The sequence below is a fragment of the Condylura cristata genome, unplaced genomic scaffold (genome assembly GCF_000260355.1).
Source record: "Condylura cristata isolate star-nosed mole 26May11 unplaced genomic scaffold, ConCri1.0 scaffold00004, whole genome shotgun sequence".
Taxonomy (NCBI): Eukaryota; Metazoa; Chordata; class Mammalia; order Eulipotyphla; family Talpidae; genus Condylura; species Condylura cristata.
Window position 1 is genome coordinate 3,404,321 of NW_004567105.1, and position 14,210 is coordinate 3,418,530.

Here is a 14,210-nt window from a genome sequence, read left to right on the forward strand (position 1 = left end):
TCGGCTGTCACCCAGTGTCACCCGGGAGCTGCCCTGACGGCTGGCTGTCGGCTGTCACCCAGTGTCACCCGGGAGCTGCCCTGACGGCTGGCTGTTGGCTGTCACTGCGGGCTGGCGAGTGTGAAGCGGGCCTTGGCTTGGAGAGTGGACAAGTCCCACTGCTCTCAACAGTTTAGGAATCCAAACTCAGGCAGCGGGGTCTGATTCCAGTCTTGGGACAGCAGGAAGTGCTGACGGCTAGAAGCAGGGGTTCAGGCAGTTGCTTCCTGCAGGCCTGCCGGGGGATCTCCCCACAGCCACACTCGTGACCACTGGTCATCACCAGCCTGGAGCCCAGAAAGGGAACGGGCCAGTGTCCCATACTACCCACCACCAGGGCCATCCTCTCATTCACTCTTTCAGCTCCGTGAGGATCTGGTGGTGAGCGTGACAGCAAACAACCCTGTTCCCATGGGACGTACATTCCAGTGGGAGCTGGGTGGGGGTGGGGGCTGGTAGCGAGACACAAGCAGAAATAATTAAAATGTATGGTATAGCAGAGGATGGTAAGTGGTGTGGAGAAAGGGAAGTTAAAGAGGAAGAGAGGAGGGTGGGGTGAGGGGAGGGCCTGAGGGGGCTATTCTTTTTGAAATAGATCACATTTTGTAGATTTGCCATTTGTCGACATAACTGTATAAAGTTGGGAGTGCAAATTCACAGCCCAGCAGATGCACATGCCTGGGTCACCCTGGGCCGGGGCCAGTCTAACCCTAAGGAGATTGGGGAGCTGAAGGGGCCCAGCAAAGGAAACTGAGGAGTGGCAGCCAGAGAGCAGGAGGAAGTCCAGCGAGGAATGTTGCCCACAGGGAGGGAAAGAGCCCCCCACCCCATTTGCATAGATGCCCAGTGACCTTGGTAAGGGGGAGTTCCAGAGAGAACAGCAGAGACATTAAGATGGAGACCATAACAATTCTTTGGCATAAAGTGAGCTGGAAGGGAATTTGGGATCAAAATTTTTCCTTTTTCTTTTGTTTCTTGCTAAGATGGGAGAAATTACAGCATCTTTCTTTGCTGCTGATGAAGATCCGGCAGAGAGGGCGAGGACGTGGCTGTGGGAGAGGGAGAGTTTCTGCTAGAAGCACAGACTGTTCAGGGAAGGCAGCAGCAAGCCAAGTTGCAGGGGGGCAAGGTGGTGAGTCAGGCGGGGTGGGGCAGTGGGGCTTTTCTGGAGGCCTCTGTCCCCGAGTGAACCTGGAAGCTGGCCTCAGCAGACTGTGGTGGGGGTGGGGAGGGGAACTTTGAGGCTGGAGGAAGCTACAGTGTGTGCATCTGGATTAGGTGCAGCACTGGGTTCCCCCACAGAGGTCAGTGGTCACTCACTGGCTCACTGCTCACACGGGCTCCCTAGCCGTGGGGTGCTGCGCCTCACCCGTTTGGTTTGCTAGCAAACCTTTGCTCTTTGGCCTAGACTGACTTTCGGATGAGATTAGATTCCTATCTAACCCTTGTGGTCAATTCTTGAGACAAGCAGACCCAATCTCAACTTTTCATTTCCTCTTTATGAGGTGAATTTCCCCTTTCCATCCGCTGACTTGGTGTGAGCATGGCTTAAGGAAGGCAAGGAGCAGCCATAGCCTGAATAAGGGCAGAGAGCGTTTGGGATCTCTGCTTAGGGTGGAAGGCAGGTTGGGAGTTAATGAAGTGCCTTGAAGCAGCAGCTCTTGAAGTGGGGTGGCCAACAGCGCCCCCACTGGAATTCTTGGAAACCCTGCGACGACGAGTATAGATGGTTTCAGTTTATAAACTTAAAATAGGCAACACGCTCAGCGGGCATAACATTCAAAAGGAATGCAAATCCCCTCCCACCCCTGGCCTTCAGCTGTGTGCTTCCCTCTCCAGAAGCAGCCATTTTTGACAGTATCTTGGGTGTGCTTGGATAATTTTAGCGACTACTGAAAAAGGAAGGGGGAGGGTGTGTGGGTAGGCCCATCTCACGGGCTGGAAATACTTACTCAGGAAACTGGATGTCTATAAAATTCTTGGGCACGTATCCTTCCTGGCTCCCAAGCTCCGCCTTGAGCCATTCTTCTTGGTTACTTAAGATCTAAGGAAGAGAAGGAAGAATGGACAGGGCAGGGGGAGCCCGAGAAAGAGCAGGGCAAAGAGCGAGTTTTGGGTTTAGGGGAGAGGCAGCCCAAGCAGCCACGTCCCTACTCCAGTTGGGGAGCAGCAGGCTCGTCTTTGCAGTCTGACCTCTGTTGACCTCGTTATTGCTGTCCACTCCGGTGACCCCAGACTCAGCCGTCAGGCCTTCCCTGACCCCCTTTTTCTTGCTATTTGCAAATGCACGTGTCCTAGAACCCAGGCCGGTAAGCGCCTCACTGGAAGATGGAGGAGGCGAGAGCAGCATTTTTCCTTCTCTGCCAGGTAACCAGGAAACTTCTAAAAGTTTAACCTATTTTTTTAGCAAGCAGATTAAAACTTAAATACCCAAGAGGGCCAGCTCTGACAATGACTCTTTGTGTCCACACTCCATGGCCGTGCAGCCTGCACACAGCTGTAAGGAACGCCTTTCCTAAACTTGCTTTAGAGCCGGGTCACCGGCCCAACCAGGACTTTGGTCTCCCTAGATGGTCCTGCCTGCACCATGACATGACTACTCATATGAAACCTCAAGTGGCTCTACATGGTTTTAGAAACTGAGCTTCAGTGTTAAAAAACAAATACTTTCCTCTCTTCCTCCCTCACTGAGATGGCTTCTATAATGCAATACACTGCGTAGGTTCAAATATTCATTGGGAATGAAGAAGGGAAGATGGAAATCATTTGAAAAAGATGAAAAGAACCTTGATGATGTTACTGAATTTGTGTAAGAACCTTGATGATGTTACCAAGACACTGGATTTCGTATAAGAAACAACCTTTTTATTGCTTAAACCACTTTTAGTTTGTTTTTCTGGTGCCCCACAAATGTCTTAACTGGTAGAAATACTGTGATAAAGGAGAAACAGCAGATGGATAGGCAAGCATTCCTAGAGGAGCTGCCACCCAGATGACCAGGTGCAGAAAGAAGCTAGGGAGAGAGGATCTTGGGCTATGAGGAAGCAGGGCACTCTGGGAAGGAGTCACAATGCATTCTGGGAAGGAGGTACAGTGCCTTCTGGGAATGGCGGGAGGTGCATTCTGGGAGTGAAACATCTCTTTCTGGCAGGATTTTTGGTTGTGACCCCAAGAGTATAGCCAGGGAAAGTAGAGGTACAGGATTTTGCAGCACAAGTTGACAAATTTGGAGTTTTTATCTTGACATTTATGGGAAGTCATTAGAGGATGTTAAGCAGGAAACAACACAGTGAGGATTAGTTAGGAAAAGAGTACTGTGTCAGAGTGTGACGCTCGATTGGTGGTAAAATTTGAGGAACAGCTGTAGGAAGACAAGTGTCGCCACCCAGGCAGGCGATGACAGGGAGCTGGGCTAGGAGGTGGGACGTGTTCTAGAGGAATCCAGAAAGATGGGTGGGATTTTGTGACTGTTCTCAGGAGCTAAGGGAGGAGGGGGATTCCGGGATGACTTGGAGTTCTGGCTTGGGAAGCTGAGTGGGTGGCGTTGCCTCTACTAAAATAGAAATAGCAGGAGGAGGATCAGGTCTGAGGAAAAGCAGGTGGACTTCACATTCTGTGTGAGTGCATCCAGTTGCCCCTGGACCTGCCAGGGATCAAACACAGGGAGCAGCTGGAGATGTGTGTGGACCTAGGAGGAATGTGGGGCCTGGAGTTTGGGATTCTGGAGTCACCCAGAGTGGATGGAGTTGACCTCATGGGTCCCAGTGATGGGGAGAGAACTGAGGGCAGCCCAGTCACTGAGAAGATGGTGTCCTACTTCTAGTAGCTCTCTGTGGAGGGAAGAGACTGTACGATGAGTTTGGAATGAGAAGCCATGGTTTCTAGCTTGGTCCTGGACTAGCTGTGTGACCTGTGGCAAAGTCAATTAGCCATCTGAAAAATGGGGATAATAATAACCAGCTGGCGCCTCACAGAGCTGGTGTGGGGATCAGATGAGCCCGGTGGCTGAAGGTCCTCCAGAGAGCGTGTGCTGATTTTTAAAATGTAATTCTGTAAAATACTGTGATAGACTTATGAGAGAGGACTCCATCTCTGAAGGACATGGAAGGGCTTGTAAGTTCTTCAAAGCGTTATGTGTGTATGTTTTGAATTTAATCATTTGTTCTGAAGAAATAAAAGCGCCCCACATTTGAGTTCTAGAATTGCTGAGAACAGAGAACTTTAGAGTTTCTAACATCAAATGGGACTGTTTGTATCACTGAGGACGTGTGGGTATGTGTGTGCTGAGGGGGTGGAGGGCGGGAAGCAGAAAATCTAGGTCAAAAGAAGAACCAGGAAACCCAGTAGCAGTGCCGCTGTAGAAAGAACACAAGGACAGCTCACTCCACGCCGCTCCCCAAACTCAAGGCTTTGGAATTCCTCTTTCCTGTCACCTGGGAATGCTCTGTTGGGCCTGGGTAGCAAAGGTACAACCCGAAGGTGAGCAGGGATAAGGTAAAAGAGGCCTTGGAATGGCTCATCACCGTAAGAACCACACTTTGTACTCAGCTCTCTGACCTGAAACCAGCTGTAATTTTAGTAATTGTGGCTCACACCCATCTACCTCCTCTAGAAACTGAAAGATTATCCCTCAATGCAGCCATTTCTCTCCACCACCTGGTGCTCAGTCTGCCTGCCTCATGTTCCCAGAGAGGTGAATTTGCGGGCTTTTGATGGTGTAAGAAGGTAGGGTTTAAAAAAATTGAATTTTCTGTAAAGCAGGGTATTTGGGGGGAGGTGGTTTCCTCCCACCGTTGTAGGCCCAGGGCCCGCACTTCCTGTTCTTCTCATCTCTCCATCTGTTCGGTTCCCCCTATCTCTTGTCCCCATCGTGTAGACCTGAGCTAAGAGTTCAGCCTAAACATACGAAGTTTCACACTTCAGGATACTGTATCTTAATTCTTATAACGTTGCCTATAATGAGAATAATTTTCTAGGTTACATGGCCTGAGAATAAGTTAGACGTGGGAAGAGGACAAAATGTACGGTTGGAGGAAATTTAAAATTGGATGGAATTATAGCTTTTAGAGGCATAGCAGAAGTCTGAAGTCTTGAATAAGTTAACGATGTACGACTAGCTCTAAGTGCTTTTAGGCCGTTGTTTCAGAGGAAGAAATCGGGTCGAGTTGGGTGCATTACAGAAGCAGGTAGTAATGGGTCAGATCAAGAGACATTTTTAGACTGACAAATTCAAGTGGGAAATGTAAGCTGTGCGAGGCTGTGGGCATGAAGGTTTGTGACACGAACACCAGACATCCTAGTCCTGACTTTTCAAGTGTTTCTCTCCTAAGAGAAGTGAGACTAAGTTATTGGCCGCCATCTTGTTTACCACTCCAAGCTGGTCAAAATCTAATGAGCAGCTGCTATTTGCACAGAGGTGCTAAAGTACAGAGGTGAACAAACAGGACTTTGCCCTGAGGAACTCAAGTGGGGTGGCATCAGATGGTGACCTTGTCAGGCATTTTTGGTAACCTCTAATGAAAAACGTCTGCTCAGATTTTCAGCACTAAAGGCCAAGCACAAAAAAATATCTTGGGAGGGAATTGCTGGGGCAGTCAAGACCTGGCTTGGAAAAGATTTTAAGAATCCTGGGTTGTTACCCCTTTTTGGAGATGTTGCAGTCTTGTGAAGAGACCCACAAGCAGGACCACTAACCACTGTGAGAGACACATCCTGTGAGACTCAGCCAACAAGCCCCTTCCCGCTTGTCTCCGCAAAGAGGGGGAGGGCAGCCTTCTGACAGAACTTAAATGCGCATGCAGAAATGCAATTTAACCAATAGGAAATACCTACTGAGCACTTCTCAGGGGGCCCGACTGTGTTAGAAGCTGAGAAGACACAAAGATGAACCCCATATGGCTCAGCCCACAGGCCAGTGGAGGAATGAGCCACTCATTCACTCGTTCACTCATTCATTCATTCAATGTTCGGGAGAGCCATCTTCCTGCTGCTCTAGACCCCAGGCACAGCTGCCACCACCCTTCCAGAGTTTTGGCAAGTGGGGCAGCCATCACATACCGGACTAGATGCCACGGTTGGGTAGGATGTGTCTGTTGCGCGGGAGGCGAGGCTCCGCCTGCTGGTAACTGTCAGGGAGGCGTGATCGTTAAGCGCCTCCAATGAAGCATGTGGGAAAGGCAGTGAAAGAGTTGATGATAGCGTGATCTGTTCTGCGAGGGCGCTAAGAACTGGCAGGATGAGTGCGAGTCCCTCTACAGAGGTGTTCAAACAGGTGTGTGAGAGCAGGGAATCTGGGAAAGGCCTGAGGGCCCGGAGGTGCGACCTGTGAGGCATCACACATACAAGGGTCTGTGTGCATGTGCACACGCACGCACCATGTCCGCGCGTGTCTGTGCACGTGTGTGGTCGCCCATGCACACACGTGTGCGGTGTGCTCGGGTAGCATGATAAGTTGGGCTGTGGAGTCTGATGGCTTAGCTTTCAATCCATCAGTAATGGGGCACCCTGAATGCTTTTCAGTAAGAAGTGATGATCTGATTTGCCTTCTCGAAAGAGCCCTCTGGGGCTAGTATGTAGAATGATGGAAGGAGGAAGAGACAGGAGGTCGTGTGGTCAGCCAAGGGGCTGTGGCAGTGGCCAGTCAGGAACAGTAGCGTGGGCAGCCATGATAACAGAGCGAGCACTTTCTCAGAAGCCAGTTTTGGTCTGGGAACATTACCTCCAATTCTCTCTATGGCCTGAGAGAGAGAGAGAGAGAGAGAGAGAGAGAGAGAGAGACCTCCCTTTGAGATGAATACACTGAGGCTCATGAGGGACAGGGGCTGAGCCAAGGACACCAGTCAGCTGGGCTTCAGCAGCCAACTAGCTGGTCAGAGCCTTTTCACAACCTCACACTTCTTCCCAGTGAAGAAGGTCTTGCGGGAGAAGCTCAGGAGAAAAGAACATTCAGTGCAAAGCAGGGTTCAGGAGCTAGAGAGCCAGTCAGAGCTCGCCGTGGTCCCACACTAGCTGACCGACCTTGGACACGTGATTTAACAACTTTGCTTCAGTTTCTGTTTGTAAAATGGAGGAAAAGTGAGTGAGTGTCATTTGATCTTAGGCATTCTGACAATGAGCTGGTGTCCCCAAGGCAGCGCCTAGCAGACAGTTTGAATTCAGGAAGGAGGGGTCAGAGTCAGAGCAGGAGTGGTGGATGGGAGGGCTTGGCCCACAGGTGAGGGCTGACGCCAGAGGAGTGGATGTGAGGCTCAGAGCGGGAGGGAAATCAGGAGGTCAAGGGAAGACCTGTAGAGAAGCTTACAGCTGAGGATAGAGCGAGGAAGAGGAGCAGCAAAAAAGGAAAAGCAGTGAGCCCTCCCTGGGGGTGCAGCGGGGTACAGGCTGCACCGAGAAGCTGAAGCCACTTCCTCACGAGTTCAATCCCCGCCTGCCCCGGAGGTGACCACATGGCGTGGCAGACCTCTCCTGACCGCCCGCTGCTCCCCTCAGCAGTGGACTTCGCCCATCTGCCTGTTCTGCTCCCCACTCTGTCTCTGGTGAAGCCTCTCACCCTCCGCATCTCTGGCCTGTACCCCAGTTCTGTACGAATAAATAAATAAATCTTAAAAAAAAAAAAAAGTAAGAGCAGCAGTGTTCAGGAAGGGCGGGGGAGAACCAGGAGCCCCTGGCTGGCAAGGAGGAGCCCGCAAGAGAGGTCAGCTAGTGTGCTGACTGTGCGGGTGTGTAGGGGCCTGTATTCCACAGATCACTGGCTGGACTCTAAGGGAACATCAGGGCTAAGAGGCAGCTTTCAGCAGGTTCCCTGGGACAAATGGGGAGAGGGGCTTGGAGCACCCAGCAGAGAATTTGCAGCACAGCGGAAAGAAATTAAGAACTGTGGATTGCAAAACAGACTGAAGAAAGTGTTTAGCGTTTTACTTTCTGGAGAATAAAGAAACCTAAGGTAGATCATAGGTCCTGTCGGGAAATGGGGGTGTGGAACTGTCCCCCCTCTTTGGAGTGAGGACACCATAGAGTGGAGGATAGTTAACGTGGTCGCCATACCCCGCAGAGTTTCCTTTGTGCCCTTGGGAAGACCCCAGAGAAGCGAAAGTCGCTGCTCTGGGTTAGCAGCCCAAGGGCCACTCAGCCTGGAGACACACCAGCTGTGGCTTTGCAGACGACCCGCTGGCTGCATGACACGGGTCTTCGGGTTGAGAGCCGCTAGAAGGCTAAGACCCGGGGGTGCTCCAGATCCACACCAAGCCCTCCTGCCTGGCTCGGGCTCCTAACCCTTTCCACGCCTCCCTCGCCCATGTCCACAACGTTCTTTCTATGGCAAGTGCAGCCCTGGGCCATGAGAAGGCCCATGCGGGCTGCTGAGCAGCAGGGGTCAGGTAACTGAGGTGCTCTGAGGCCAGGCAGGGGTTACTGGCATCACGGGCCCCCCCAGATGCTTCTTCAAGGGCCAGTGCTCGTTGGTACCAAACAGGGGCTCAGACACAGCCGGTCAGTGTGGTCGTGAGAGGTGGGAAAGTCCACATTCTTTTCAGCCCAGCAAATGGACACTACAATTCAAGTGTGGGTGGAAGACATGTTTTAAGAGCCTCTGAGACTGGCATGAGAGGCCTTTGTTGAGTCACACTCCTGCAGCTGTCTGCTCCCCAAGTAAGTGCCCTCCTATCGGTCGACAAAGCTCACCTGATTCTCACGGGTTTGCTCATTCCTGAACTGTAGCTCACCTCACATGCTTGCCCCCCTGACACTGATGTCACCACATGTCCCCACACCGCCATTTGCCTTCCCCCCGTTGGTGTCACCCTCGGGCAGAGGGGCCCCTCACACCACGAGCACCTCAGGACATGGACGGTGGCTGCTGCCAGCTGCATCTCTGTCACCTGGCCCGGTGGCTGGCACACAGGTGCTCAGAAGGAACCCTCTGGATTGAGGTGAACCCCTTTTGAAAGGAATCGCATGTGGTTCTTAGAACACAACGGCCGAGACTGAGCTCCACTCGAGGACCAGACAAACATGACCGGACCGACCAGTGTGGCTCCTGGACGCCACCTCGCCTACCTTCAGAACATCTCCAGTGTGAAAGCTCAGTTCATCCTCGCCCGAGGCCATGAAATCGAACTTGGCGATGGCTTCCATGTTGTATCGGAAGCTGGAAGAGAAAGAATGGGTCACTGTGCCTTTCTGCCAGGAGCAGGCCAGCGGAGTGGGGTGCAGTCCGGCCGTCTTCCCAGTCGGGAGGAGCATGACCGAGTATCCCTGAGCCCAGGCGGGAGGCGCACGGTGGAGGCTTCTATCGGGGGGAGAGCTGCTCTGGTCCACAGCTCTGGTTCTGGCATCATCTTCTGAACCCCAGATACCAGGAGCATGAAGTGAAAGCAGAGACGGGCTTTCCCCTCTCCCGTCCCCTCCCTCTGCTGGCCCAACCGGTCACCCTTCCTGGGCATCTCTGCTTCCGGTAGATAAGGATGGAAGACTGCTATCATCTCTAACGCGGGGCCCCCGGGGCTGGAAGGACCGTTCTGTAAATGCTATCCTAAGGCTGTCCCCTGGCAGCTATATTTAACCAGGCAGTGTTAATTAGACAGATGCCATTTTCTTTTTTATGTCTGAATCATTTAAGAGAAGTAGACAGCGCCGGTCAGCTGGGACTGTGGCATCTTAGTGGTTCGGTTTAAGATTTGGGGGGCTCCATCGGTCAGCGTCCTTGCTGGTATTATTGTCGTGTTAGCCATGTAAGTTTTGAAATTTTTCTTTCCACACTTCCTAATCAAGTAAAATATTGAGGCCGCCTAGAAAAGCATGAGCCCTGAATAGTGACCACAGAGACCTGGCGTGCGACACTTGGCATGAGGTAGTGGGCATTTCTGCCCAAATGCCCAGGTTTGGGTAACCCAGGTAGGTGACAGGCGGGGGCGGGGCCACAGCCCATGGCGGGGAGGGGATTAAAGCTGACTTCAGCAGCCAAAGAGCAAGGGGCTCGTGGCTCTGACTTTCCACATTTACTCCATCTTCCAAAGGGAATTTGCAGGGATGAATATTACCAGCCCCAAGATATTAAGCAAAAAATACTTCTGGAACCAAAGTAAACAGTCATAGTTAATCCTCTGAGCCTTATCGCCAGCCAAAACTCATTTCCAAACTATGTAATTTTGGGTACACTTTCTTCAGATCTGTCCTTTTAAGGCAAATTAACATCTTTGTGACCTAGCTGGAGACCTCGCATGACCCACTCAACAGGAAGGAGTCTGCCCTCCTTAGTGAATGCTAAATGCCTCTGCTGATTTGATTGACCCCATTACTTTACTGCAAAAAGCTTCTAATGACGGCCTGGTCCTAGTTTGCAGGGAGACCTGGCTTCTGTGGGTGACCCTCAGGGTATCAGCCAGACACTGGTCACCTCAGCAGAGCAAGTGTCAGGTGAGTGGGGCTGAAACCCAAGGTTCCATTGCTATGCAAATTCTCCTTAATAAGCAGGATGGGGGGTGGGGTGGAGGGGGAGTCTCCACCGAGGAAAAGTCACCTAGGTTGGACCTGAGCAAACATCCAAGGTGCTGCAGCTATAACCTTGAGCCTGGTGTGGGGGAGGGGGGGTGCGCTGCCTCAAGCACCCTAACTCCATCAGCCCTGGCGCTTGGTCCAGGTGGGCAGCACCTCACTGTGTGAGGAGGCTGAGGCAGGTGAAATTGCTTCTCACAATAGCACTTTACTCTAATCCTCCCAGGAGGCAGATGGCCTGGCAGCCCAGGGGCACACCAAGAGCTTCCCCAGCTTAGAATATTAATCCTGGCTGAAACAAAAACAAAAACAGAAACAATGAAACAGGCTCGCTCTTCATGAAATCACTGAAAAACTGTCTGCATGCATCCCGTTTCCATTCGTGAGATGAAATGTTAGAGGCAGTTTAGTAGGCGGGAGATGTTCCTGCGGGGTGAGGGCTCTTTGCTGGGATCACAGGGCTTTGCAGACCCCCCCAGACTGGCCTCTGATGGCAGAGCCGGTAAATGTGTCCCGCACCTAGGGGCGTCTTCTGTCTCATCATGAAGACGCTGGAAATTTAGATCCTATTCCTTGATAGTCATTAGTCTTAAATTTTGAGAAGTTTTAAATTACACCAGGGAGAAAGGAAATGAAACGAATCGAGTTTATTCAGTATTTTCAATGTGTGTTATAATCTGTATCTACCTCCACTCTATGCTGCGTCTGGGAAACGGAAATTATGATGGAGACACAAATATAGCCGCAACAATTCCCAGGGTGGGGGGGGCGGGGAGAGGGAGGGGCAGAGGGAAGGACGCGGGGAGACCGGAGGGCGGTGGGGGCGGGGAGGGAGAGGGCCCTGCGCTAGTGCCTTCTTGCTGCCATTGCGGTTTCGGGGCTTGTGACCTTAGGGGGTGATGAAGCTGCAGACACCTCCGCAGAGAACCTCAGGCGTGGATTCAGCCTGCTTCCCTTGCCAGTGATCGTAATCAGCTCTAGAAATGACTGAAATGCCGCCTGCCATCGAGTGAATGAGAAGTGGCTGCGCCCAGGTGGCAAGTCCCCTCCGCAGCCTCCCCTCCCCCAAGCCCAGCGCCCTGGGCCGTCGCTGGGGGCGGCGGGGCTCCAGCCTCCCTGCTGGCTTTGAGCCGCTCGCTTCCCGCTTCAGGATTCGCAGCAACCCGTCAGTGCCGCGAGGAGATCTGCTTTGCAGCGGGCAGCACCGGGCACCCTTTCTCTCTCTGGCATTTCCATCCACGCTCTCTTAGCACCGACAAGCCTGCAGAGTATTCAGATCCTATACCAGGAGTGCTTTTGTCCTCCCAAAATTATGGTCACCACAGAGGATGCAAACAAGAGAGACAGCTCATTAAAATAGCTTCTCTTTAAAATCCAGGTGCAGTGTTTGTGTCCAGAAACGCAGAGTTACTGGCAAAAACTTCTTGAACCGTTTCAGCTCCTCCTAAGTTAGCTATGAATAGCCAAGATTTCTGCTTTATGCATCTCTTTAAAAGAGCAATTGCATAACACCACAGAGCTGTTTGAAGATCCAGTATCAGGCCCCATCAAAAGACAGAGCCTGGTCTTAGATTGAATCAGCCACAGGACTTCCCATCTTGCAGGGAAAGCTCTAATTTGAATATTAAATAACTTACCCTAGCCCATGCTGTAAGGCAATGAAGACAGTGTCTGGGGTGGGGACGGGAGAGAGACAGTGCTCTCCATTAAATATAGCTTATAGCGCATTTAATGGGACATTAGCGACCAACATAAGTTTTATTAATTTATTTTGGGTAGAAAACGAAGAGATGTTTACTTTGGCGGCAGTTTCCAAGAGAAGCTTAGCTAAAAAATGTAAAATTAGACCGGCCATCTAGCGTCGCACTAGATGGAGCCTGGGAGCCCAGTGCCTTTCTTTCTGTCAGGCGAACCCCTCCCAGGGACCCGCAGACACTAGAGCTGCTTCCTCCCCTGGGCTCGACAAGGTCAGCTCAATTACTTTTCAGAAGTAGGAGTCCTTAGCCTGCCAGGGAAAAACGATTATAGCGAAACCTCCTGGCACACAATAGACATGTTCTTGAAAAGTTATTATGAATAGAGTATTTGTAAATGGAGTCATATTAGTATGCATTATGGAGGCTCATTCTAGAAAGGATCCCCGTGGTGAATCCTTTACAAAATGAAAACGAAAATTTCTTATGCAAATGACTGCCTTTAATTTATTTGTTTTAGAGTTGGAGTTTTCATGCATTAAGTCTTGAAAAAAAAAAAATAAACCGAGCACACCTGTGCACCCCTCTATCACCTTGCACCCTGCATTAAATAAATATTAGTTCCCCCTCTTTTTAACCCCCCACATGCTTTCAAAACCCTGTCCTCTTGATCCGTAACCTTCCAGCTTGGAGCCTAGACCAGATGGGACAGGGCCAGTCTCCCAGCTAGGCCCTGACCCTGACCCCACACTGTGCTGCTGGAGTGGGGCTCAGGAGCCCCGAGAAGGGGACGGGAACCCACAGAGCGTGATGACACTGAGACTCGAATTTCTTATCACTGTTTTACATGCCAGAGAGTTTTATTACCATGAGCCCTGATGTTCCCCCAACCATTTAGAAAGGTAAAAACCATCTTAGTCCATGGCCAAAAAAATATATGAGAGGTGGAATTTGACCTCTTGTCCTACTCTGTGACCTTCCTCCTCCATCTAGCCCGGGACAGCTACCTCTCACTTGCCCTAATGCTTTGAAAATGCCTTGAGAAGGGCGGTGATTTGTGGACTGATGATGGGCTTATGAGTGGCAGGACCCCTTCACCCACAAATGGGCGTCATCACCCCTGCTTCATAGGGTGTTGTGCGTTGGTGGGTTATAGTTCCTGGCCCCACTGGGTCCTCAATAAGTGGCGGTGGTCTCTGTGACTTCCACTTTGATGCCCTGGGTGCTCGGCCAGCCCTTAGCAGGCCTCGGCAAACAAGGCATGAATAAAGAAGCTTCCAAAGATTAACCCCACAGTTCCTATCTTATCTGGACCTTCCAAATCGGGGCACCGACCACTTCTTTTTAGGCTCAGGGGCCCCAGGAGCGTAAACAGCCTTCCAGGAGGCCCGGCCTACTTCCACAGGTGCTCTTTCCGTGGGCTATAAATATTCCTGATTTTAGTGCAAGCAAAGGCAGAGATGACAAGCAAAACACCCTGCCAAAGCATTTCTGGCTCGTTGGCTGAGATTTCAGTACCCTTTAAAAGCCTCCGTTTTAAATGGTTCTGAGCGTCGTCGGACCTCCTCACTTTCCTCTTGTCCCTGGGTGACTCATTACTTCTGCCTAGTCCAGGACCGCCCAGTGAACACTGCAACTGGAGCGACCCTTCACAACTTGTTTGCGAATAGTAATTCCCTGGTGGCTGAACTTCAGGTGTCCTCAAGAAAGCAGCTTAGGAATAGAAACCCCCAGGGTGCCCCCATCTCTGGCTGTAGGATGCCCCTGGGTGACAATTCATCTATGGTGGTGGGGGGGGGGCAGCAGCGGCAGAGCAGTCTCTCAGGGCAGGTGACCCGGGGAGACAGGAACTTGCAGGCTGGCTGGGGGGTGGGAGGAGGGAGGGAAGGCAGTTTTCTCCTCCCACCTAGGCCTCAGCCTCAGTCTGAACCCCCTCCCCCAGGCTGACTTGCCCACCTGAACCCCCTCCCCCAGGCTGACTTGCCC

The 14,210-nt window shown here is 51.5% G+C and overlaps 1 protein-coding gene across 1 annotated transcript in view; it reads right to left on the minus strand.

The window, feature by feature from the left end:
- The window catches only part of GRAP2 (GRB2-related adaptor protein 2), a 17,769-nt gene extending 8,598 nt beyond the window's left edge, over positions 1 to 9,171 (minus strand). Inside the window, exons 1-2 of the mRNA XM_004675642.1 lie at positions 9,094 to 9,171; positions 1,992 to 2,083 (exon numbers count right to left, since the gene is read on the minus strand). Coding sequence (XP_004675699.1) covers positions 1,992 to 2,083; positions 9,094 to 9,171 — 170 coding nt within the window. The remainder of the gene's footprint in view (positions 1 to 1,991; positions 2,084 to 9,093) is intronic.
- Between the last annotated feature and the right edge of the window lie 5,039 nt (positions 9,172 to 14,210).